Source organism: Stegostoma tigrinum, chromosome 5, assembly GCF_030684315.1.
Source record: "Stegostoma tigrinum isolate sSteTig4 chromosome 5, sSteTig4.hap1, whole genome shotgun sequence".
Taxonomy (NCBI): Eukaryota; Metazoa; Chordata; class Chondrichthyes; order Orectolobiformes; family Stegostomatidae; genus Stegostoma; species Stegostoma tigrinum.
The window spans coordinates 75,663,248-75,690,685 of record NC_081358.1 but is presented as its reverse complement, the minus strand read 5'-3'; the positions used below and the strand labels follow the sequence as shown (position 1 = coordinate 75,690,685).

Below are 27,438 nucleotides of genomic sequence, written 5' to 3'. Positions count from 1 at the left end.
ACTTTCACCAGAATGTATTGCGTTACTCGGTTGATATTAAGATGAATTGTGTTTAAATGATCTATTCTAATTAAACTAAAATGAATTTTTCCAAATCACTGATATTATTTTCCAATTTCTAGCTTAATCATAGTCATAAAGCATGGAAACAGACCCCTCAGTCCAACCAGTCCATGCTGACCATAATCCTACACTAAACCAGTCTCACCCACATGTATTTGGCCCATATCCCTTCAAACATTTCTTATTTGTGTACTTATCTAAATGTCTTTTAAGCATTATAACTGTACCTGCATCCACCATTTTCTCTAGCAGTTCATAACACACACACAGCCACTCCATCTTTTAAAAAAGTTGCCATTCTTGTCTTTTTAAAAATCTTTTTTCACCTGAAAAATATGCCCCCAGTCTTGAATTCCTCTGCCATTCACCTTTATCTAAATCCCTGACTTTATAAACCCCTGTAAGGTCACCCCTCAACCTCCAATGCACCAGTGAAAAAGGTATCCAATCTCTTATCACCTATCCAATGTCTCCTTATAACTGAAAGTCTCCATTCCTGGCAACATCCTGGTAAATCTCTTTTGAACCTTCTCCAGCTTAATAATATCCTGCCTATAACAGGACAACCATAACTTGACATAGTACTCTAGAAAAGGTCTCACCAACATCCTGTGCAACTTCAACAGGACATTCCAACTCCTATACACAAAGTTTGAGCAGTATAGGCAAGTGTGCTAAACATCATCTTAACCACCCTATCTATATATGATGCGAACTTCAAAGAATTATGTACCTGAACCCCTAGATGTCTCAATTCTACACAACCCAGGGCCCTGCTTTTTATTTGCCTAAGTCCTGCCCTTGTTTCATTTTACTGAATTGCAATACCTCACATTTATCAAAGTAACCGCATTGTCTCTCTTCAGCCCATTAAGCCATTTGATCAGATCTTTTTGTAATCTTGCATAACCTTCTTGACTATCCACTTTACCACCAGTTCTGGTGTCATCCACAAACTTACTTACCATACCTTTATATATTCTCATCTAAATCATTTACATAAATAACAAGCAAAAGTGGACCTAGCAGCAATTGGTGTGTAATGTTGCTAGTCACAGACCTCCAATCTGGAAAAACAACCCTCCACCATCTCTGTTTTCACGATTATTTCTTCTAATTCCTTTTTAACTCAAACACCATCCCGTATTATTTCGTAAGCACTGGAGAATTTTGACTACCTCGTACTATCTGTAATGGTGTGCAGTTTTTAGTCTATTCAGCACTATTTTGATTGCTCAGCTTAAGTTTAAGCTCTGTTAGTGGCCTTATTTGGTGGACAGTGGTCGTTACATATGACACACCCCATTCTGAGTGCCATTTCCACCTGGAGTGGAGATGATTAGTGAAAAAGAAATCCACCTTTATTTTGGAATGTTCATTCAGGGAAGTAGTTGCTAACTGCAATTTTTAAAACTTTGCACTGTTGTTTATGGAGCCTTGCTGTGCTTAAAACAGTTGCCACTTTATCTCTCAGAACTGCATCAGATAATTAATTGTATGTGAGGTGCTTTAAGACATTTGGAAGCCACAAGGGAGCGCTGAATAAATATAAATCTGTTCGGTCTCTTAATGGAGTTAGCAACAATGCAAATTGCCGGGGATTAATGGCCTTTTTCTTCGTACTTCTACTCTGCCAGCTGACTGCAAAGCCTGCAGAAGATCAAAACAACTGTCCCTTGGTGAAATGGTCTAAAACTACAATTTTAGAACTGTTATTTTTCAAAAAAATTCAACCTCCTTTATTACACGGCTTCCCAAAATGGGAATTTAGCCCCAAAGGGTCAGGACTTGAAATTTTGGGGTTGTGAGCTCCAAGGCAAAAATGGCTGACTCCCTTCCCTGCATTCAATGTCTTTCCCTCTTAGCCCAAACATTCACCAAAGGATTGCAACAATTTTCAAGTCTTGACTGGTTCCACAATGGACAATATTTTGGGAAATAATGGTCCATTGCAGCCACTAAAACTTTGAGAGCGGAATATGCGAGCCATGTGGGACATCTCTTTTGGCACCATTTTAAACCCACTGTTTCAACACTTGCACAGCTTTATTGCCTTTCTCTGCGTTTCTCTAGGGTAGCAAATGGGTCATTTCCAGGTTGGCATGCTGTGACTAATGGGATTCTTCAGGATTAATGTTTGGGTTCCAGTTAACAATCTGTGGCAATGATTTGCTTATGGTGAATAGTGGATTTTTTTTTCAAGTTTGCAATTATCACAAAAATCAAGTAGAAATGTGATTTGAGAAAAGTGCAGGTATCATTCAAAAGTGTATGAAGAGGCTAAGTGAATGGGCAAAAATTGTCAAATGGAGTGCCTTGTGGAGAAACTTGAGGTTCGCCGCTTTGGTAGTAAAAACAGAAATGCAAACTATTTCTTAAAAGATCAGAGTTTGGGAAGAGTTGAACTCCAAAGCAATTTGGGTGTCCTTGTTCATGAGCCATTGTTAATCGAAAGTGAGCAAACAGGCACAGTAAGCAATAAGAAGGTGAATGATGTGTTAGATTTTATTGCAAAGGAGTAACAAAGTCTTACTACAGTTAACAATAGACAATAGGTGCTGGAGTAGGCCATTCGGTCCTTCGAGCCAGCACCACCATTCATTATGATCATGGCTGATCATCCACAATCCGTATCCTGTTCCTGCCTCATTCCCATAAACCCTTGATTCCACTATCTTGAAGAGCTCTATCTATCTCTCTCTTGAAAGTATCCAGAGAGTTGGCCTCCACTGCCTTCTGGGGCAGAGCATTCCATATATCCACCACTTTCTGGGTGAAGAAGCTTTTCCTCAACTCTGTTCTAAATGGCCTACCCCTTATTTTTAAACTGTGTCCTCTGGTTCTGGACTCACCCATCAGCGGAAACAAGCTTTCTGCCTCCAGAGTGCCCAATCCCTTAATAATCTTACACACCTCAATCAGATCCCCTCTCATTCTTGTAAACTCAAGTGTATACAAGCCCAGTTGCTCCAATCTTTCAACATATGATAGTCCCACCATTCCGGGAATTGACCTCGTGAACCTACGCTGCACTCCCTCAATAGCAAGAATGTCTTTCCACAAGTTTGGAGACTAAAACTGCACACGATACTCCAGGTGCGGTCTCACCAGGGTCCTGTACAGCTGCAGAAGGACCTCTTTGCTCCTATACTCAATTCCTCTTGTTATGAAGGCCAGCATGCTATTAGCTTTCTTCACTACCTGCTGTACCTGCATGCTTGCTTTCATTGACTGATGTACATGACCGCCTCGATCTCGTTGTACTTCACCTTTACCTGACTTGACTCTATTGAGATAGTAATCTGCCTTCCTGTTCTTGCCACCAAAGTGGATAACCGCACATTTATCCACAATAAACTGCATCTGCCATGCATCCGTCCACTCACCTAGCCTGTCCAAGTCACCCTGTATTCTCGTTACATCCTCCTCACATTTCACACTGCCACCCAACTGTGTGTCATCAGCAAATTTGCTAATATTACTTTTAATGCCTTCCTCTATATCATTAATATATATCGTAAACAGCTGCTGTCCCAGCACTGAACCTTGTGGTACCCCACTGGTCACTGCCTGCCATTCCGAAAGGGACCCGTTTATCACTATTCTTTGCTTCCTGTCAGCCAGCCAGTTTTCAATCCAAGTCAGTATTTTGCCCCCCAATACCGTGTGCCCTAATTTTGTTCACCAATCTCCAATGAGGAACTTTATCAAAGGCTTTGTGAAAGTTCAGGTACACTACATCCACTGGTTCTCCCTTATCCATCTTCATAGATACACCCTCAAAAAATTCCAGAAGATTAGTCAAGCACAATTTCCCCTTTGTAAATCCATGCTGACTCTGACCTATTCTATTACTGCTATCCAAATGAGTCGTAATTTCATCTTTTATAATTGACTCCAGCATCTTTCCCACCACTGATATCAGGCTAACCGGTCTATAACATAGAACATAGAACAGTACAGCACAGAACAGGCCCTTCAGCCCACAATGTTGTGCCGACCATTGATCCTCATGTATGCACCCTCAAATTTCTGTGACCAAATGCATGTCCAGCAGTCTCTTAAATGACCCCAATGACCTTGCTTCCACAACTGCTGCTGGCAACACATTCCATGCTCTCACAACTCTCTGCGTAAAGAACCTGCCTCTGACATCCCCTCTATACTTTCCACCAACCAGCTTAAAACTATGACCCCTCGTGCTAGCCATTTCTGCCCTGGGAAATAGTCTCTGGCTATCAACTCTATCCATGCCTCTCATTATCTTGTATACCTCAATTAGGTCACCTCTCCTCCTCCTTTTCTCCAATGAAAAGAGACCGAGCTCAGTCAACCTCTCTTCATAAGATAAGCCCTCCAGTCCAGGCAGCATCCTGGTAAACCTCCTCTGAACCCTCTCCAAAGCATCCACATCTTTCCTATAATAGGGCGCCCAGTACTGGACGCAGTATTCCAAGTGCGGTCTAACCAAAGTTTTATAGAGCTGCAACAAGATCTCACGACTCTTAAACTCAATCCCCCTGTTAATGAAAGCCAAAACACCATATGCTTTCTTAACAACCCTGTCCACTTGGGTGGCCATTTTAAGGGATCTATGTATCTGCACACCAAGATCCCTCTGTTCCTCCACGCTGCCAAGAATCCTATCCTTAATCCTGTACTCAGCTTTCAAATTCGACCTTCCAAAATGCATCACCTCGCATTTATCCAGGTTGAACTCCATCTGCCACCTCTCAGCCCATCTCTGCATCCTGTCATCCTATAATTTCCTGTTTTCTCCCTCCCTCCTTTCTTGAAAAGTGGGACAACATTTGCCACCCTCAAATCCGCAGGAACTGATTCTGAATCTATAGAACTTTGGAAAATAATTACCAACGCGTCCACAATTTCTAGAGCAACATCCTTAAGTATCCTGGGATGCAGACCATCAGGTCCCATTTACTTATTGGCCTTCAGACCTAACAGTCTACCCAACACCATTTCCTGCCTAACACAAATACCCTTTAGTTCGTCCATTACCCTTGGTCCTTCAGCCACTACTGCATCTGGGAGATTGCTTGTGTCTTCCCTAGTGAAGACAGATCCAAAGTACTTATTCAACTCATCTGCGATTTCCTTGTTCCCCATAATAAATTCACCCGGTTCTGACTTCAAGGGCCCAATTTTAGTTGTAACCATTTTTTTTCTTTGCACATACCTAAAAAAGCTTTTACTATCCTCCTTTATATTTTTGGCCAGTTTTCCATCATAGCTCCTTTTTTCTCTGTGTATTGCCTTTTTAGTTATCCGCTGTTGCTCTTTTAAAAGCTTCCCAGTCCTCCGGCTTCCCACTCATCTTTGCTATGTTATACTTCTCTTTTATCTTTGTACAGTCCCTAACTTCCCTCGTCAGCCACGGCCGCCCCTGCCTCCCCTTAGGATCTTTCTTCCTCTTTGGAATGAACTGATCCTGCACCTTCTGCATTATATCCAGAAATACCTGCCATTTTTGTTCCACTGCCATCCCTGCTAGTGTATTGTACCATTGAACTTTGGCCAGCTCCTCCCTCATTGCTCCATAGTTCCCTTTGTTCAACTGCAATACTGACACTTCTGATTCGCCCATCTCCCTTTCAAACTGCAGATTAAAACTTATGGTCACTGCCTCCTAATGACTCCTTTTACTTTGAGGTCCCTGATCAAATCCAGTTCATTGCACAACACCAGATCCAGAATTGCCTCCTCCCTGGTAGGCTCCAGTACAAGCTGTTCTAAGAATCCATCTCGGATGCACTCTACAAACTCCCTTTCGTGGGGTCCAGTACCATTCTGATTCTCCCAGTCTACCCGCATGTTGAAATCTCCCATAACAACTGTAGTGATACCTTTGTGACAGGCCAATTTCAACTCTTGATTCAACTTGCACCCTACATCCTGACTACTGTTTGAGGGCCTGTAAATAACTCCCATTAGGGTCTTTTTACCCCTAGAATTTCTCAGCCCTATCCATACTGACTCTACATCTCCTGATTCTATGTCCCCCCTTGCAAGGGACTGAATATCATTCTTCACCAACAGGGCCACCCCACCCCCTCTACCCACCAGTCTGTCCTTTCGATAGCATGTATACCTTGAATATTCATTTCCCAGGCCCTGTCCACTTGAACTTTGAGACCACACTGAGAGTGTTATGCAGTAATGCCTAATTTTGGCCCCTTACCTTAAAAGTTATGCTTGCCATAAAGTGAATGTAGCAAACATTTACCAGATGAATTTGTGGGAAAGAGGTGTCATGAACCAGATCCCCCAGATTGTAACCTTTCTATTTTTATTTAAAACAACCTATGGAGAAATCAAAGCTGTTTACCAACTGCCTGTCTGAAGGAGGCCTTTTGAACCACTTTCACAACACCCCTCTGCAAGTGCAATGGGACAGAACACATCTCTTAAAGGCACAGTATCATCACAAAGGGATTGCCCTGTGAGGGCAGGGGTGGAAATATAGATTAGGCCTTTATTGTCTGCATTTGATTGGGATAAGAGGTGATCCCATTCATCTGTACAAAGTTCTTAACAGTGATTGAAAGATGTTTCCTCATGTTGGCTTTAGAATCAGAGGACACAGTGTCAGATCAAGGGATAGATCATTTAAGACTGAGCTGAGGCAGAATTCCTTTACTTGGTGATTAATCTTGGGAATTTTGTGCCTGAGAAGGCTGTTGATGATCATTTGTTAAGTATATTCAAGACTGAAATCAGCAGATGCCTACACACTACATATATGAATCGATATGTGGCCATTGCAACAAAATGTTCTGTCGAAGTAGAAGATCAGGGGACTTCTATTCAACATCATGTAGGAAAGAGTTGACTGACTGGTTCCCTCTCAGGATACTGTGTGTTTGAATAGTGTCCTTGTTGTGTAACATCAGAGTTTTATCCCCCTCAGAACTATACGAGTTTTCTATCTTCTGTTAAGGCAGAACTGTGTCCTTATTGAGAGAAATGTATCCCTCTCTCAGGCTTGCACTTGTTTTTCTGTCTTGATCAGTCCTGTTGTATCCCTGTGTCTGCTGCATGTTTTTCCCTTCCTGTCAACTCTCCTATGATTTTTGTCAGCTTGCCCTCAGTGCTGCTGTTACGTCCCTGTCACTGGGGATGTCTTTCTCTTTCTCTGGCAGGGAGTGGGGGGGTCCTCCAAAGGTTGAATAGTCTACTCTTTCTGTTTCTTATTTTCTTTTGTTCTTTACATTCTGTCAGTCCACTAGTCAGTGTTGTTTCTCCCAAATATTTTATCTTGATGCAGAGGAAGGTGCTGGAACTTTGTGTATTGATTTCCATGTCTTGTAAATAGCTTACTCTTGACTGTGTGTGAGGGTAGCCAGCCTCTGGTCTAATGACAGGTATTATCAAGTAAACAAGACGTGGTTTATTGCATATCTGCAACAACTTACAGGTTCGTGAGTACAAGCATTGTTGGCAGGATGTAGTTTTAATTCTGTCTCCTACCAGATCTTACTCATGACACGATCACCATAGATCGTACTCAGTTTATTGAATCAAGTTTTAATCCTTACACAACAGACTATAATTCTTGCTTTTAAGTAATATTCATTATACTCAAACTTCTGGATGTGAGTTTGCTCGCTGAGCAGGAAGGTTAGTTTTCAGACGTTTTGTCACCATTATAGGTAACATCATCAGTGAGCCTCCGAAGCGCTGGTGTTATGTCCTGCTTTCTATTTATCTGGTTAGGTTTCCTTGAGTTGGTGATGTCATTTCCTGCATTGGTGATGTCATTTCCTGTTCTTTTTCTCAGGGGATGGTAGATTGATTTGGAGTCTGTGTGTTTGTTGATGGAGTTCCGTTTGGAATGCCATGCTTCTAGGAATTCTCGTGCCTGTCTCTGTTTGGCTTGTCCTAGGATGGATGTGTTCTCCCAATCAAAGTGGTGTCCTTCCTCATCTGTATGTAAGGATACGAGTGATAGTGGGTCATGTCGTTTTGTGGCTAGTTGATGTTCATGTATCCTGGTGGCTAGCTTTCTGCCTGTTTGTCCAATGTAGTGTTTGTCACAGTTCTTGCAAGGTATTTGTAGATGACGTTTGTTTTGTTTGTTGTCTGTATAGGGTCTTTTAAGTTCATTACCTGCGGTTTTAGTGTGTTGGTGGGTTTGTGGGCTACCCTGATGCCAAGAGGTCCGAGTAGTCTGGCAGTCATTTCGGAAATGTCTTTGACGTAGGGGGAAGTGGTCATGGTTTCTGGGCCTGTTTTGTCTGTTTTTGTGTTTGTTGCTGAGAAATTGGCAGACTGTGTTCATTGGTCAACCCAAACAAACAGACAAAACGGGCAGTAAGCAAAACGAATGTCATCTACAAAGTACCTTGCAAGAACTGTGACAAATGCTACATTGGACAAACAGGCAGAAAGCTAGCCACCAGGATACATGAACATCAACTAGCCACAAAATGACATGACATGACCCACTATCACTTGTATCCTTACATACAGATGAGGAAGGACACCACTTTGATTGGGAGAACACACCCATCCTAGGACAAGCCAAACAGAGACACGCACGAGAATTTCTAGAAGCATGGCATTCCAACCGGAACTCCATCAAAACACACATTGATTTGGAGCCAATCTACCATCCTCTGAGAAAAAGAACAGGAAATGACATCACCAATGCAGGAAATGACATCAACCCAAGGAAACCTAAACAGATAAATAGAAAGCGGGACATATAACCAGCGCTTCATCGGAGGCTCACTGATGATGTTACCTAGAATGGTGACGATACTTCTGGGAACAAACCTTCCAGCTCAGTGAACCAGCTTAAATCCAGAACAAAATAAAGACCCACTGTTTTGTGGACCGAGAGGAGGAGAGCGTGACTGTGTTGGAGGTGGAAGGAAGACGTCAGGTTGGCTGTGCATCCTTGCAACCAGTGGATCTTAATGCTGGCTTCGGCCTACCGCTGGTTCAGGGGAACAGCCAACCTGCAACGATGGCTGCGGCAAGTGCTCGTGCCCCAGGTCAGGGGGTCTGGAACACCATCCGTGTTTCCGTGAAGAAGATGGATGAAGGTGCACCTGTGGACCGCACCTTCTTCATGAAGAGGGTCCTGTTGGACTGTTGTGGGTTTGCTGCTGCGGACATTACTGCCTGCAGGATTTCCCTGGAAGAGGTTTTTACGATGTAACCTTCAGGAGTGCCAAGCTTTGCGAGCGCTTCCTGGAGGTTTTCAAGGAGAAAGGAAGTGAGGGCCCCCTCTCTGTATTGACCGCTGTCCCGCTGTTCGTGATGCCAGCACAGAGGAGCCGTATGGTGACTGTACACATGTACAACCCGCATGTGCCAGCAGTTGATGTCCTTACCTTCCTTGCAAGGAACGTGAAGGTGGAAGGGGACCTAACTGAAATCATGGACCCCTTTGGCATCTGGACCAGTAAGAGGCAGGTCAAGGTGACACTGAGGATGGGTGCGGACGGGAACATTGTACACCCACCGTCCAGCTTCGCGATCGGCGGGACCAAGGGCTACCTGACCTACGCAGGGCAACCTAAAGTCTGCCATGCCTGTGGTAGGTCAGGTCATGTGGTGGCCGACCGCAAAGCCACCATCTGCAGAGAGGAGAGACACCTTGCAAAGGATTGCCCACAAGAGAAAAGCTGCAACCTTTGCGGGGAAGCAGGCCAGCTCTATAGGGCATGCCCGCGGCGGGGGACCACCTATGCCCAGGTTGCGGGCAGGGGTAATGTGGGGCCAGCCCCCCCAGAGGAGAGGAAAGCAACAGGGCCCTGCAAGGACCCCACTAATGTGCAGGAGGGCCAGGTCGTGCAGGAGCGCCCAGCCCCAAACGATGGACCCAAGGCCAGCAAAGCGCCCCTGCAGGCTCCGCTCCCCCCCCCGCCGACAACCCGGATTCGATGGAGGCCGCGACAGGTGACCCAGGGGAGTGGATGACGGTTTGGAAAGCGAGGAGGAAGGCGCGCCAGCAGGCCCAGGCACTGCAACCATCAGGCGGGAAGAGGCAACTACAGGGTGTCTATAAGAGCTCCTCTGACGAGGGAGATTTGGAGGAGGCCCGCCCAAAGCAGAAGCTAAAGATCTCGAGGGAGAAGGAAAGCAGCACCCCACTTCCACGTGACGGGAGGCATCCAGAGGCTCCCTCTAACACCCAGCCACGTGCTGCTGGGCCCTGGAGGGGCCCCCGGAACTTCCAGGCGGGAAGGAGGAAACAGCGCGTCCCCAGCCTGACCGAGAGCCGGACTCTCATGCCTCCGTACCCCCAACGGGGGGATGCCACCCGGAAGGCAGCACGGACAGTTTCCTGAGCCCGGAGAGCATCCAGCAGTTACCCCAGGCAATGGGCATGAAGGGACAGATGGAGGGGCTGGACCTTGGACTTGGGGAGGGTACTGCAGTCACTGACCACAATGTGGGTACGAGTTGCGAGCATTAATGTGCACAGTGCCAAGTCCACCGCAAGATGTGTGTCCACGTTGGCCTACCTGACCACCGTCAAGGCGGACCTCCTGTTTCCGCAGGAGTGCGGGATACCGCACCTCAGCAGGTACGGTAATTGGTCCGGCGCCTGGACCTGTGGGCCTTCAATCTGGTCGGGGGGGGTAACGACTGTTGCTCCTCGGGCCTGGCTGTGCTGCTGCGGGGGTGCGACTTCACCATCTCTCAAGTTCAGGATGTGGTGGGGGGGGCACCTCCTAGTGGCTGACATCACCTACAGGAACGCTCCCCTGAGGCTGATCAACGTGTACGCCCCAGTGGTACGGAGTGAGCGGTTGGCCGTCTTGCAGCGCCTTCCACCCCTGCTGGCTACATCCAGGCCGGTCATCCTAGGCGGAGACTTCAACTGCATCATCGATGCAGATGGAAGATCCGGCGTGGGGACAGCGGGTGGGGGGAGTCAACTGGACATGTCCAGATTCCTGATGGCCACGGTGAAGGACGCCAAGCTGTTCGTCTTCAGCACCCCTGCAGACGTAGTGCAGCGGAGATACACCTGGTTGCGGCCAGACGGGTCTATTCACTCAAGGATAGACTTCCTGTGTGTGTCACGGGCGTTCTCGGTCAGGTCCACCGGCGTCGAGCCAGCGTTCTTCTGACCACTGCCTCCTGCAGGCCAACTGTCACTTACAGGACGACCAGCCGGCTGGCAAGGGGACGTGGAAACTCAACACGACTCTGTTGACCCCAGAGAACGTCGAGGAGCTTAAGAGGGAGTACGCCGGTTGAAAAACCGTGAAACCCCTCTTTGAGTCTCCGGGTGACTGGTGGGAGACGGTGAATGAGAACATCAAGAGGTTCTTTGTCCTCAAGGGTGTTCGGAAGGCGAGAGAGGGGCGGGGAAAGCTGTCGCGACTCCAGAAAAGGGTGCAGAACCTGCTCCTTCTGCAGTTGATGGGGGTCGATGTCACGGAGGACCTCCGCGAGGTGAGGGGACAGCAAGCCTCACTCTTCACCGCGGAGGCCTCCAGGATAATCTTCCGGTCCAGGGTCCGCTCCGTGGAGCAGGACGAGATGTGCTTGCGTTTCTTCTTTCAGAAGGTGGACAAAGAGAGCTCTGTGCTTAGCCGGCTGAAGGAGGACAACGGCTCGGTGACATCGTCTCGGCCCGACATTTTGAGGATCAGCAGATCCTTCTATACCGGACTGTACGACGCAAAGCCCACGGACAGCATGGCCTCCGAGTCGTTTCTGTCGTGTCTCACGGAGGTCTTAGACGACGGCATGAGGGAGTGGCTGGACCGGCCGATATCCCTGGACGAGCTGACCAGAGCCCTCAAGTCCTTGGAGAGAAATAAGACTCCCGGGAGCAACGGCTTACTGGTCGACCTGTATTCCGCTCTGTGGGACCTGGTCGGCCAGGACCTGCTGGAGGTGTACGATAGTGCGCTTCGGGCAGGGGAAATGTGCAAGTCCATCAGGAAGGGCATCATCATCCTCGTTTACAAGAGGAAGGGGGAGAGGGAAGAAATTAAGAATTGGCGTCCCATTTCACTATTGAATTTGGACTACAAAATCCTGGCCAAGGTCATAGCCAACCGGGTCAGGTCTGTCCTGGAGTCGGTGATTCACCCTGACCAAACCTGTGCTGTGCCGGGCAGGAAGATCGCTGAGAGCCTCGTGCTCATCAGGGATACGATCGCCTACGTCCAGGACAGGCGGGTGGACACCTGCCTCGTCAGCCTGGACCAGGAGAAGGCCTTCGACAGGGTCTCTCATGCTTTCATGAGGGACGTCCTCTCCAAATTGGGGTTTGGGGAGGGCATCCGCAATTGGATCCGGCTGCTCTACGCTAACATCGTTAGCACAGTCTGGATCAATGGGTGGGAATCGGACAGTTTTCCCGTCAGATCTGGAGTCAGGCAGGGCTGCCCGCTCTCTCCTGCCTTGTTCAAGTGCTGTGTGGAGCCCTTCGCCGCATCCATCAGGAAGGATGTGAGCCTGAAGGGGGCGTGACAATCCCAGGCAGCGGAGGCCTTCAGGTCAAGACCTCCCTATACATGGACAACGTCGCCGCCTTCTGCACCGATCGTCGGTCGGTGAGTAGGCTGTTGGACATCTGCGGCCAGTTTGAACTGGCCTCGGGTGCCAAAGTCAATAGGGTTAAGAGCGAGGTCATGTTCTTCGGGAGCTGAGACGACTGCTCCTTCATCCCCTTCACCGTCAGGACAGACTACCTGAAGGTGCTGGGTGTTTGGTTCGGTGGAGCTGGGGCGTGCACTAAGACTTGGGAGGAGCATATCACCAAACTGAAGCAGAAGCCGGGCAGGTGGACGCTCCGGTCCCCCTCCATCGCGGGTAAGAACCTGGTTGTCAGGTGCGAGGGGCTTTCGGTACTGTTGTATGTGGCGCAGGCCTGGCCTATTCCCTGGACGTGCGCTGCTGCGGTCACCCGGGCCATCTTCCACTTCATTTGGGGGTCGAGGATGGACCGGACCTGCAGGGACACCATGTACAAAGACCTGGAAAATGGGGGGGAAAGGGCATACCGAATACCACCCTAGCCCTGACGGCTACCTTTGTGTGCGGCTGCATCAAGCTGTGCGTAGATCCTCGCTACGCAAACACCAAGTGTCACTAACTGAGGTTCTACCTGTCCCCGGTGTTGCGAAGGATGGGCCTGGCCTCTGCCACAGAACGCTCTGAGTAGTTGGACCGTCCCGTACCACCTGTCGTCCGTGGAGAAATTTTTGAAAGGAAACACCTTTGACCACAAGGCCATCAGGCAGTGGTCAGCCCGTAGTATCCTCGAGACCCTTCGGGAAAAGGAGAGGGTGGATCCCGTCGTGTGGTTCCCCATGCAGACTGCCGGATTTGTTTGGCAGAATGCCTCATCGCCAGAACTTTCAAACAAGCACAAGGACGTTGCTTGGCTGGCGGTGAGAGGGGCTCTGCCAGTGAGATCCTTTATGCATGCCTGGAATCTCTGCACCACCGCACGCTGCCCTCGAGGCGAGTGCGGGGGGGACGAGACTGTCGGTCACCTCCTTCTAGAGTGTGCCTATGCGCAGGAGGTCTGGAGGGGGATGCAGTGGTATTTGTCAAGGCTCGCCCCAAGCAGCTCCATGACGCGGGACTCCGTGCTTTGTGGGCTGTTTCCCGGGACGCACACCGAGACCAACATCACCTGCGCCTGGAGGACCATCAATGCGGTGAAAGACGCTCTTTGGTCTGCCCGCAACTTGCTGGTCTGCCAGCTGAAAGAACTGACCCCGACTGAGTGTTGCAGACTGGCGCACTCCAAGGTCCAGGACTACGTGCTGAGTGACGCGCTGAAGCTTGGGGCAGCCGCCGCCAAGGTGCGGTGGGGAAAGACCACCGTATGAAACCCCTCGTCCAGAATGGGAGAAAAGGGCCCTATCTGGTAACTGGGCCCAGCTGGTGCCTTCCCCAACTGGTCAGGGGGCCAACGGGGACTGTGTGGGGTGACGACTGCCGGGGTATTTTCTTTGCTTTGTTTTTTCTTCTTTTTTTTCCTTTACTTGGTGTACGTACCTCCTGGGTAACCCAGAGCGGCTTGCATGACTGGGTAGGTGTGTAAATATGTTTTTTTTGTACATCTTATGAATAAAGTATATTTTTTCAAATAAAAAAAAGTGACAATGTCTAAAAACTAACCTTCCAGCTCAGCGAGCAAACTCAAATCCAGAAACTCAATCTGAGCTACAAACCTTCTCAAAACTTGCAAATACTCAAACTTGTAAAATTTCCCTTAATTACGTGAATGAGCAATTGATATCGATTTCTCACCAGTTTCAATTTTAGAAATGATGCCAAGGCTTGGTTTATCCTGCATCAGAGACCAAAGTACTTTCAAATAGTTCGGAAGTAACTTTCATGTTGTCCTTCCCCAGTCTAGCACCCTATCTCAGAACCTAATATTTTACCTTGAATAAGTTAAGCTAAATCTTTGGCGCAAAAAAAGACTTGAATCCATGTGATTACCTTTTATTAGTTTAAAAAGAGTCTTGGCAAATATATTCTCTTGCACCAGTTCACAACTTTCACCTTTAGCAGAATGTAGTGTGAATGCGTCCTGACCATCACTCTTCAGTGCAGCCGTAGTTCCAAAATTGTGCAAAATGGAATGAGGATCCTTTGCCATACTGTCAATGAAAATTATGGCCTCCAATTTATATTAATTGCGGCTTTGCTCAAGTACCCCAAGGTGTTAAGTTTTCAGTTCATAATTCCCTTTTATTAAATTGTGGGAATAATCACAAGCTAAAAATTGTAAATTTAATAATGCTCAATATCTCACCAATTTAAATGTTTGTTCAGTGATGAATTGAAAGTATGTCAGCAGAAATGTTAAACTACTTTGCATTTTTATAGAATTGAGCAAGGCATCATTAGATGCAGACAATTGTATTATTTCACTGAAATATCACTAAAAAGCAGAAGTCCATTGGAACAGAATTCACCAGTAACACTTATTCTTGGCGCCCTCCTACTTCTCATCTACAACTGACATGGAAACTGGTGTATTTTTCAAATATATGCGTGCTAATGACATCCAGCCTTGTATCTCAACCATCACTGTCAAGCTTATCATGTCTCTGAATTGTCAAAGTGTTTGTCCAAAACCTGTACTGCATAAGTAGAGATTTCTTCCAATTAGTTGTCTGGAACACATTAAGATATTGATGTTAGTTCCAAAGACTATTCCCTCAGTTACTAATCCTTTGTAGCTGTGGCTGAGGCTGAACCAGATTGTTGGGAACATTGCTGCCAGATTTGGTGTTGAAATGTGCTTCCTATGAAGAAATGTTCACTGTCATTAAGATCATCTATTTCCACCCTGTATGCTTTTGCCCAACTTCACCCTTGTCTCAGCTCTCGACAAATACCAAGAGTATGTAGAATCTGACTAGAATTTAAATGAATGATGTTTCTCAGTGACCTTTTCTGTGCTTACTGAAAAGTTAAAATAACTGCCTGTAGCTAAAGTATTCCAAGAAAGAGAAGTCATTCAGTCCATTGCAACAGTCAACACGACTTAATTTGAAATCAGTAGAAGAGTTGAAATAGATGCAAGAGTGAGTCCTCAGATGTCAGAAATAGTTTAAACATTGGTCCAATATTTGTATCTTGGAGAAGAAAAAGGTAATTTCAGAGAAGGCACATGTTGAGTCATCCAGAATTCAGTTACAAATAAGCAACTTGAAGAGGAAGAAGGATGGAAAAACATTGAACTGAAATATTCACCTAGTGCCTAAATTGAGCAAGGAATACGTGAAATTATTTTGTCTTGTCTGAGTAAATTGTTTCAAAGTCACAATGGCTATTATAATTTGAATTATTTGATTAGAAAGAGTGTAGGCAAGAAAATCTTTGGCGGTTCTTGCTACCCGTTCAGATGTAGAGTCCACAGTGTTTGTTTTTAATTGACTCACGGGTGTGACTAGACCAGAATTTATTGTTCATTTCTAGTTGCCCAGAGGGCAGTTAGAAATCAGAAACATTGCTGTGGATCTGGTGATGCATATAGGCCAGGTAAGGATGGCAGCTTCCTTTTGAAATGACATTATTGAAAAATGAGCTGGGTTTTTCTGACAGTCGACAATAGATTTATGGTCAATAGACAATAGGTGCTGGAGTAGGCCATTCGGCCCGTTGAGCCAGCACCTCCATTCATTATGATCATGGCTGATCATCCACAATCACTATCCTGTTCCTGCCTTATTCTTATTTTTAGTGAATTCAAATTATACCATCTGTTGTGCAGGATTTAAACCCCAGTCCCCAAACATTACTTTTGGTCTTCAGATTGACAGTCCAGTGTTGCATTATGTCATCACCTCTCCTCTAAAATTCTGCCTAATGTACTTTCAACATCTGAGGTGGGGGAAAAACCATGATCGAATATTTATGGAATTTGCTGGAGTGCAAACAGGTTTGATTGATGGTTTAAAGCTCTGAAACTTGATTAGCATTTTCAAAAGATTAGTTCAGTATTATTGATATAAAACTTAGTGTCCCTTTAGGAATTCAGATCCTTTGAAATACTGAAAGATTGCTACACTGGAAATTTGGCCCATTTTACCCAGCAGTCTGTATCTGTTCCTTTTCCAACATGCCTGGTTTTGCAATGCAAATCCCAGAACATAAATGAGGAAATGGCTCCTGAAATGTTAAAGTTGACTGTAAAATTGATGCACTGTACATTAATACTATATATTTAACTTAGCATCTGAACTTCCCTTCAAATAATTCTCTTTTCCATGCTGTCTCGATGCATTTAGTTAGATTTGAAGGCTATCACTGTGATTCCTTCATTCTGTTTTCACTTTTCAGATGAAATTGATAGGCTGGCACAAAATAAATGTTGTGAAACTACCACAGAACTAGGTGTCTTTGTTCTCTAAACATGATAGAAGCTTCTCTTCCTTGTTAAACAAACTGGCTCATAATAAATCTCCACTTGTTATTTCCATGTTATCGATGAGCCTTTTACTTGGCTGTTGAATTACGTACACTATTGTAAATACTACAAATATCATTACAAACAGCATGACTTATGAATCAGAAGTGAAGAAAATTAATGTATTGAATTCTAGTATTTTGGCCTGGCACATCAAATTTGTCTTGGATTGCATGTAATAGTGTTTTTCCTTAGGGGATCACCATCTGTATTCTGCTGAAATTGTGGACATTGTGGATTGTGAGCACTGTTAGGATTATTTCATTGCTGCTGGTGTGTCTTTCTCTAGAAATTCCAATTCTAGAACTTTTTCACTGAGCAAAACTTAAAACTTCACTTCATCTGCTGTAACTGCTTCCAATTTCAATATCATACCTGGCCAACTCTTTATTTCCCATCTTAATCAGCGCTAAGCCTCATTTCTTAGCTCAATTACCAGTATTTCTTTGACCATGCTTTCTGTCTGTGTGGTTCTGTTTTACATAATTTTGCATGGTTGAACAAGAATGCCTTGATTGGCTGGTTAGTGAACACCTGATGTCATTTTTAATTTGTTTGGATTTTCTGAATAGAGCATAGGCGTAACTTATTGATACCAATTATCAGCATTCGCAACAGCCTGAAAAATAATCTATGGCTTAATTGGGCATATTTTTAATTCCTCCATAGGATATGGGCATCACTGGTGAGGCCAGAGTTTATTTCCTATTCCCAAAAAAGTGGTGGTAAACTGTGACATTGAACTGCTGGCTACCACCCTTTGGATATAGGGATTATGAAAATGCTGTTAGAAGTCTCAGTATTTTGCCTTCATGATTGTGAAGTAAAGACTATACAGTTTCAAACCTGGAATTGCCATTTTCCTTTCTGTGCATAGGTCGATGGGTGGCTTCATTACATTTTTTTTTGACTTGGTTGAATCAAAATTTTTAGTGGCTTTCTAGGCTATTTCAAGGTCAGTGAAGAGTTTTGTTGGTCTGGAGTTGCAAGTGGACCGGAAAAGGTAATGATGGCAGCTTTCTTTCCCAAATGAACATTATTGAGCTGTGCGGTCTTTGTGACAATCAGCTGTGGTTACGTGATCACAGAGTCACCAATTTAACTTCAGATTTTTATTGAATCCAGATTTCACTATATACTGTGGTAGGATTTGAACCTCTATTTACGGGACGTTAGCGTGCAGTTCTGGTTTGCTAACCTACTGACACTACTGACTACCACTACAGCACTGCCTACCCTGACATTGCATTGAGCGCAGTGTTGTAAATCATAGACCAGATGTCTGTGTGTGCCAGTCTTTACCTTGAGGTGCATTTGAAGTGGCTTGTTTATTATTTCTCTCACGCTGAGCTTCTCCCTGCTAGGAGAAGGTGGTTACACTTGACGTGTAATTTCCATATTCAGTGTCATAGAATTGCTCATCCTATGATTACCATGTTTATCAGAGGTGCCTTTTCTGAAAACTACTAAACATGGATGTTTATGACTGCAAACAGTATTGGGAAAATGTGAGAGGAAAATGCCATATTTTAATTGTCTGCTTAGGCTTTATTCTCAAAATTAAAAATGAAAACAAATGGAGCAAAAATTGACCAGAATTGCCAGAAGGTGGCGGAAAGACTGCTCTATGTCCAAACATGATCTGGTATTCGTTGATGTGTGGGTGGAGGGGGACAAAGGTGAGCCCCTTGCTTAGGACTGACCGTTTGGATGGAGGGTCTAGGCCTGAAACGTCAGATTTTAAGTTGAGATCTGGACCTCGTACTAGTGATGGATCTTGTAATCATTATCCATAATTGGATTTACTGCAGCAAGTTTTGATCATTGTGTTTTTAAAAACTTGCAGCCTGTGGTTCAGTAGTTAGCACTGCAGCCTCTCAGCCCCAGGGACCCGGGTTCAGTTCCCACCTCCGGGCGACTGTCTGTGTGGAGTTTGCACATTCTCCCTGTGTCTGTGTGGGTTTCCTTTGGGTGCTCCGGTTTCCCCCCAAAGTCTAAAGATGTGCAGGTTAGGTGGATTGGCCATGCTATAATTGCCCATAGTGTTCAGGGGTGTGTGGGTTATAGGGGTGTGGGTCTGGGAGGGATGCTTCAAGGGACGGTGTGGACTCGTTGGGCCAAAGGGCTTGTTTCCACACTGTAGGGAATCTAATCTAATCTAAAAAACTGACCTGAGTGTTTGAGATTTTTTGAGAGACAAAGCTGTTAATTGTGGCAGTAAAAGAACACACTATCTAGGTTGCAGTTTTAGTATTTTCAAACCCTTTCCATTATTACAACTCTGATTTAACTGAGTTTTGAGTTGCTGTGAATCTTTTCATTGTATCTTCAACTTTGACTTGTTTGTTTTTATTGCTGTTCGTGCATAGCACATGTGTTGTAGGGGGATCCACTATGCAAAATGCCTGAATCTTTCCTGTTTTTGAGTTAAGTGCAACATGTTCCAAAGCTAAATTTGAATTTGGTTCCGAATGAGCTAGTAATTCACAGAATCATTATCATGTCTTAAGTATAAAATGACAACGGCTTTTGCTGGTAGCAGTGATAGCTTAGTTTAGCTTAGCTTAGCTTAGCTCAGTGGTCAGCAACCTTTTTAAAGCAGGGTCACCTTTCGAATTGAAGTGCTGCTCAGGATCTACCCCAAAGAAAATGTAGAATAAACTGTTTAATTTTAGTGCTATGTAAATCTAAAACCAAATGTATATGATTTATTTATTTTGTGCTCAATATACCAAACCTGTATGATACCTATGACTGCACATTATCTGTCAGTGCCTTAAAGTCTGTGTTGTATTTTGAAATGCTAGTCACAGAAATATCAAATGGGTGTCTCTAAGAGTCATTATCCTGTTTATCTTGATTGAGGAGAATACTGCCTCAGAGGTAAGTGGAGTCAAAGTAAGTCTTCACTTTAAAAGTGCTGGATGATGGGAGTAATTTTCTCTGTTTACGAAGTCTCTCAAAATCTCTGTCCCTTAATCTGACTTTTAGCTTAATATCATTTTAGACAGTAACTATCTCCATATCTACTCCACCACTTAGCAAATCAAAAATCTGATGGAATCTGTATAGAAAACATAAGCGTTGGAAGTCCCATCTCGACTTGAAATGTTAGCATGCTGTGTCTGAGGATGCTGTCTGACCCACTGTGATTTCTAGCACTTTTTGTTTTCAGTACAGATTCCAGCATCTGCAGTCATTTGATCCTACCTGATAAAATTTGGTAGCTAATCCATCTGTATCTATTTGAAGAAATGGATTTGAGACAAACACGACAATTTGTTCCATCACATTGAATTCCTGAAATTGACTGTTGAATTACCCTGCTAGCTTTCTCAGGTTTTCAGGGTGGGACTGTTTTTCTTTGTCTTTCAGTTTGTCTCCAGCATTATCTCCAGATTCAGGAACTATTGTACTGTTTTTACTTTTTAAATGAGAGGATCACCGACTCCAGTTCCGATTGGAATATATTCATAGCACTGATCATATGTGCTAAATCTCAGATCTTTCACTTCACTTCACAGTTCAACGTGTTCTCTTGTAATGTTATGTATGTAAGGAGTTTATTTGACAATTCACAAATTGTCTGTTCACTGACTGCACAATTCATTCCTTGATTGAAGAGAAGTCTGAAATCACCCCATAGACTTTAAAATCTTTGCAAGACTTTCCCTTGAATTAACCACCTTGCATCAGCATGGAGGTTTAGTTCAGCATTGTTAGCATGGGTAACAAAGTGTAGAGCTGGATGAACATAGCATGCCAACCAGCATGTTAGGAGCAGAAAAGCTAATGTTTCGGGCTGAGCCCGTTCATCCCAAGTGGGGGAGGGGGAGAGGGTTCTGAAATAAATAGGGAGAGAGGGGGAGGCAGATCAAAGATGGATAGAGGGGAAGATAGGTGGAGAGGAGACGGACAAGTTAAAGATGTGGGGATGGAGCCAGTTGAGGTCAGTGTGGTGGGGGTGGGGGGGGGAAGAGTGGTGGGTGGTGCTAGGTCAGTCCAACGAGGACAGACACGTCAAGGGTGTGGGATTAGGTTAGTAGTTGGGAAATGGGGGTGGGGCTTGAGGGGAGAGGAAGAACAGGTCAGGGAGACGGGGACGAGCTGGGCTGGTTTTGGGATGCAGTAGTGGGAGCGGAGATTTTGAATCCACAAACCTCCCTGCCCTGGTCGACCCATTGTCTCCCCCTGCTCCTGCCCCACCGAACTCAACTCCACCAATCTGGATTCCATTTTCTCTCCCTTGGTCCAAGCATTCCCTACTTATGTCTGTGACACTACCCACGCCCTCCACGTCCTACAGAACTTCCAATTCCCCGGTTCCCACCACCTCATTTTCACCATCGACGTCCAGTCCCTGTACACCTGTATTCCCCATGCAGTTGGCCAAAAGGCTTCTTCCTGTCCCGGAGGCACAACCAGTCCCCTTCCACTGACACCCTTATCCGCCTAGCCGAACTTGTCCTCACCCTCAACAACTTCTCTTTCGATTCCTCCCACTTCCGACAGACAAAGGGAGTGGCCGTGGGTACCTGCATGGGCCCGAGCTATGGCTGCCTCCTTTGTAGGTTACGTGGAACAATCCCATTTCCGTAGCTCCACTGGCCCTAAACCTCTTCCTCCGTTACATCGATGACTGTGTCGGCGCCGCCTCGTGCTCCCATGAGGAGTTCGAACAGTTCATCCACTTCACCAACACCTTCCACCCCAACCTCAAGTTCACCTGGACTATCTCTAATACCTCCTTCACCTTCCTGGACCTCTGTCTCCATCTCAGGCAACCACCTAGAAACCAATATCCATTTCAAGCCCACCTATTCCCACAGCTACCTAGAATACACCTCCTCCCACCCACCTTACTGCAAAAATGCCATCGCCTATTCCTTCACCTCCGCCGCATCTGCTCCCATTCTACTCCTGTACAGATGTCCTCGTTTTTCAAGGACTGCACTTCCCTCCCACAGTGGTCAAGAATGCCATCAACTATGTCTCCCACATTTCCCGCAACTCATCCCTCACACCCCATCCCCGCGATAACCACCAAAAGAGAATCCCTCTGGTCCTTACGTACCACCCCACCAACCTCTGGATCCAACACATCATCCTCCGACACTTCCGCCATCTGCAATCCGACCCCCACCACCCAAACCATCCCCCCCCCCCCCCCCCCCCCCAAACCCTTGTGTGCTTTCTGGAGGGATCACTCTCTCCCTCGTCCACTCCACGCCACCACGCCCAGCACTTTCCCCTGCAACCGCAGGAATTGCTACACCTGCCCCCATACTTCCTCCCTCACCCCCATCCCAGGCCTCAAGAAGACTTCACACATCAAGCAGATGTTCACCTGCACATCTGCCAATGTGGTATACTATACTCGCTAGTATACTGTACCCACCTACAATCCCCTCTACTGGCTCCATCCCCGCCTCTTTAACTTGTCTACCTTCTCTCCACCTATCTTCCTCTATCTATCTTTGATCCACTTCCCCCTCACTCCGTATTTATTTCAGAACCCTCTCCCCTTCCCCAGTTTGTGATGAAGGATCTAGCCCCTAAAAGTCAACTTTTGTGCTCCTAAGATGCTGCTTGGCCCGCTGTGTTCATCCAGCTCCACGCTTTGTTATCTCAGATTCTCCAGCATCTGCAGTTCCTACTGTCTCTGATAGTTGACAAACTCCATGCTAACTAAGGATTTAAACAAACAGTGCTAAAGAACTCTTGCTTAAATTGGAGTTTATCATATTAACATTCATTACATGAGAAAATTCCATAACTTTACTCTTTAATGCTTGCTGGTGGATTACACAGTAGTAATTGACTAAAAAGAGGAAAAAACAGGATTATTTCTGGAAAATGCAACACAGCCTGCATTTGTGCCGAGTATGGCTGGTTTCCTCAGTTGTGATGGAAACCAGTTCTTGATTGAAATGTTTTTCTCAAACATGTACCTTTTGAATTTGTTGATATCTTCACCTCTTGCTGTCTCTTTAAGGAATAAAATAGTGACAAGATACTGTTCAGTTTTTGTGCTCATTTTTTTGGGATGTGGTAATCGGCTGTACGTCAATTATGTTAATACATTCTTGAAACTACAGTGAGAAACATGCACAGTCCTCCAGCAATTCCACATGGAAGTTGCACGTTTCTTGTTTTTTTTTTAAGATAGTGCAGGTGCACTCTAAGTCCCCTCGCTTAAAGTTAAGAATGAGTTCTGAAAATCACAACTTTAAGTGAAGCATTGATTCACATAGGGATCAATTTTAAAACTGAGCTTCGTTTCTTTCGGGCTTTTCTTAGCCGAGAAAAAATTTTATAATGTACCTGTATCCTCTGACTTCAATACAGTACTTACTGGAATTGAACTTGCTAAGTTCCTATATTTTTAACTTTAAAACAAAAGAAGAAAGGAATATTCTTCATCACTTTTAGATTGACTAACCTCCAGATATTGGCAGATGTTTATGAGCTCTGGGTTGGAGAAAATTGATGAAACAAGGCCAGGTGGAGTATGTTCGGGGATGAAACTGGGAAACAGTAACAGGAGAGAGGTAAGGCTTCTTCACATCTGGAACATAGGTATATGTCTGTGATGCAGGCATTGCAGTCCCGAACACTGATTTTTGATGGCAATGAACCCTGCCAAGACACACAAACGATGCAAAAAATGAAAATGGCAATACAGAACTGTATCAGACACAATAGTATAAGCTGGGCAACGTTAATTGGGACTCCATTTATTTGGCGATATTTATATGTTAGATCTGCCAAATAATATCCTGGCCCTTAGAAATAGTTGTGTTCTCTTTTTTGTACGGGATTTTTAAACGTAAGCTTATGAGTCATGGGTGTTGTCATCTGGGTCAACCTTTATTGCACTAACTGCCCATGAAAAGATGGTGAGCTGACTTCTTGAACTGCTGCAGTCCATTTGGTGTATGTACCCTCACTTTTGTGGAAGGAGTGCCAGAATTTTGACCCAGTGGCGTTGAAGAAACAGGATGGTGAGTGGCTTGGATAGGAACTTTAAGATGGTGGTATGGAAAGGGACGTGGGTGTAGAAGATACTATGTAAGGAGTCTTGAAAAGTTTCTGCAGTGCATCTTGTATACTCCTGGTGCGTATTACTGTGCGTTAGTTAGTAGAGGAAGTGAATGCTTATGTGTTTGGTGCCAATCATGCAGGCTGCTTTGTCCTAGATGATGGTGTCAAATTTCTTGACTGTTGGAGCTGCACTCATCCAGGCAAGCAGGGAATATTCCATCGCACTCCTGACTTGTACCTGTAGACAGTGAACTGACTTTGGGCTGTAAAGAGGTGAGCTTCTCTCTGCAGAATTCTGAGCCTTTGATCTGTTTTTGTAGCTGCTCTATTTATATGGGTTTTCCAGTTCAGTCCCTGGTAAAATCTAACTCCCCCTGGCATTGATAGTGGGGAATTCAATACTGGTAGTGCCATTTATTGTCAAAAGGGGGATGATTAGATTCTGTCTTTTTGGAAATGATCATTGCCTAACATTTGGGTGGTGCTGATGTTCACTGCTACTTGTCAGATCAAGACTGATCATCAGATCTTGCTGCACTTGAACATGGCCTGCTTCAGTTCACTCTGAAGATCTATCTAACTTATAAGGGTACTGTGTAAAGTAAATGCAGTTATAACGACTGGTGTTATTAAGTAACTCACTGTACTGTAGTTTTGCTGTCCGTTGAAAAAAACTGAGGGCATACTTCTTGCACAGATAAGGGTTTTTATGTAGACTACAGATGAATTAAACATTTTTGCTATCAATCATTAACTGCAGGTGCCAATTTGAAATCCATATTAGACATTTTTTGGATCCTGAAGAGACTTATTTTTGAACATGCCTCTCTTTATCAAATTCTGATTGGTTTATGCGAACTAATATTATTCTTGTGGCTGTCCTTCCTTTTGGAATCTGTGTGAATATCAATTCTTCTAATGTTATTGTCTTAAAAATGAAATATTATTATTTCTTCCTCCACTCTATGCCACATGACTGCCTCTCGCTCCCTCCCCTCTCTCTGTCTTTGTTCCCCCCTTTCCCCCCCCAACCACCACTCTGTCTGTGTCTTCCCTCTTCTCCCGCACAATGAAAGTTATACGTTCGACTCCATTCAGACAACGTCATTTCTGAAAGAACATTAAATCAAGATGCACACTGCCCTTTCAGGCAGATGTGAATATTCCACTAAGCTGTTGGAATAAGAAGGTGATGAAAGGAGAGTTTTCCCAGTGTACTGGCTCATACACCTCTCTAAATAACAGTGCTAAAAATATTACATTATCTTCTTGCTGTTTCTGGGACTTTGCTGCTGGCCAATAGGTTACCATGTTTCACTTATTTTAAACTGTCAACAAATCAAAAATACTTACTGTAAAGCTATTTTAGACATTCCAAAATCACGATTAGCTTTATTCCTGACTCCTGGTTGATGGTAGTTCTAGAAGAGTGCATTAGGTGTTGGACATGGATGAGACCTCCTGAGTGGTTGAATTGTGCTTTGTGCTATTTTAGCTTATGTTTATATATGAAATAGGTATAAATATAATAAAAGGGGTTCTAGAGGTGTTGAATTTTGCCCGCCTATCCAGGTATATATGGCAAAGCAGATGAAGTGGTGCGAACAGTAAGATGTTACAGCAGCTTCAGTTGCTGGTCCATTTTTTTTTGTTTTGATCCTCTTGGAAAGAGGTGTAAGCAGACTACGGAAAGGAGAACAAGGTAGACAGTTTGATAGTCAATCTTGTGTGAAAAATACAATGTTAAAGGAAAAACTTCTAAAAGGAAATTGTATAAGTCAAAATGTCTTTCTCCCCATTCTCCTCCACACTTCATCTGTCTCTCCTTCCTGAGCTGCTGTGGCTGCAGCTGTAACAGCAGGAGAAGCTAATAATAGCATGTTTACAGCATTGTGATTTAATTGGGCTGTGTGTGATATTTGGTGTCTTGTATTCAGGTAAGGTATTTTAATAAGTCTTGCAATTGGAAACAATCAGTTCACTACTGCATATCCGATATGGGCCACCAGTGAAAAGAATAGATAGAGGAGCAAGTTTGGAAGAGAATTAGAGAGATAAACAATTTGGAGTGCAAATGTTGGGTTGCTAATACAGGAATTGGACATTCCAAACAGAGAATTTTCAAAGCTTTTTGCGTCACATTCATCAGGGCTGATGGAAGAAAACTAATTTTCTTGGGGAACAACAATTTGTACTGTATGAGAAACAATGCTGATTGATCGCCAAGTGGGATTCTGGCCCAACCATCATCAATAAGCAGTTACTCCTTTTCTTTAAATTCAGAAAAGGAAAGTTAATTTTTTGTTGGGGCATGCCATGAGGAATGCATCAGAGAAGGGTCCCTGAGGTATTCATCACGAGTCATACAGGATCCTGAACTTTATATAGAGAGACAGATTCCAAAAGCAAGCAAGCGGTGATGAATCTTTCTAAAACTTCAGTTCGTCAACTGCATTATTGTGCCCAGTTCAGGTTACTTTAGAAATTGATATGAAAGCATTGGGAATGATGTAGGAAACATGAATGAGAATGTTTGCAAGAATGACTAATTTCAGCAACAAGGCTAGATTGGTCAACCTCAATTTTTTATTAAGCTGAAGAGAAGATTAGAAGAGTTTTCACAGGTGCTCCAAATCTGAGGGGATTGAACAAAGCTGAAAGGGCTAACTGTTTCCTTTGACAGATGGGTTGAGAACCAGAGGACACTGATTTAAGGTGATTGATTGCTTTTGTTTCTTTTGTCAATGTCAGGAAACCTTTTGGGACCTGAAATACACTGCATGAGAGGGTGATACAGACAGATTTAATCATAGTTTCCAAAACACAGTTGGATAATTGGTGCAAAGGCAAGGGATTGGGTCTAGCTGAGCTGTTCTAGCAGAGAGGTAGTACGTACACCATGGGTGGAATGGCTTTCTTTTGTGCTGTAAACATGCTTGCGTTTCTACTAAGAGCAGGCTGTCCAGCCTTTTGAGCTGCTGTGCTGATCCCGATCATGTCTGATTGTATACCTCAATGCCGTATTTCTGTACTATGCCCATGTTCCTCGGTGTCAGCAGTAACTACAAGACGGAGATTGAGATCATGTACAACACTGCAAAGTTGATTCACTTAAAGTGTGTTCTTGATGCGCTGTGAATCTTTATTTTCAGTCGGAGCAACCCTCCCTCAATATCAAGAAGTGCAGATAAAGATGAGGACCCTGCTGCTCTAGCAGAGAGTTGTTTTAGAGAACTACTGGGACGTGCAGCCTATGGTAACATGAACAATGCCATCAGACCTGTTCTAATGTAAGTCAAAAATAACAGATACATATTGAATATTTTTTCTCAAGAAAAATTTAGAATCAAAATAGTAGCATTGGAAATCACTTTGTTTTTAATAACACTGCAATTGTT

At 44.6% G+C, this 27,438-nt stretch overlaps 1 protein-coding gene across 5 annotated transcripts in view; it reads left to right on the top strand.

The window, feature by feature from the left end:
* Positions 1 to 27,438, top strand: part of efr3a (EFR3 homolog A (S. cerevisiae)) — a 195,527-nt gene that overhangs the window by 74,787 nt on the left and 93,302 nt on the right. For all 5 annotated transcript variants that reach the window (XM_048528934.2, XM_048528933.2, XM_048528932.2 and 2 more), the window contains one exon: positions 27,193 to 27,330. In XM_048528934.2, coding sequence (XP_048384891.1) covers positions 27,193 to 27,330 — 138 coding nt within the window. The remainder of the gene's footprint in view (positions 1 to 27,192; positions 27,331 to 27,438) is intronic.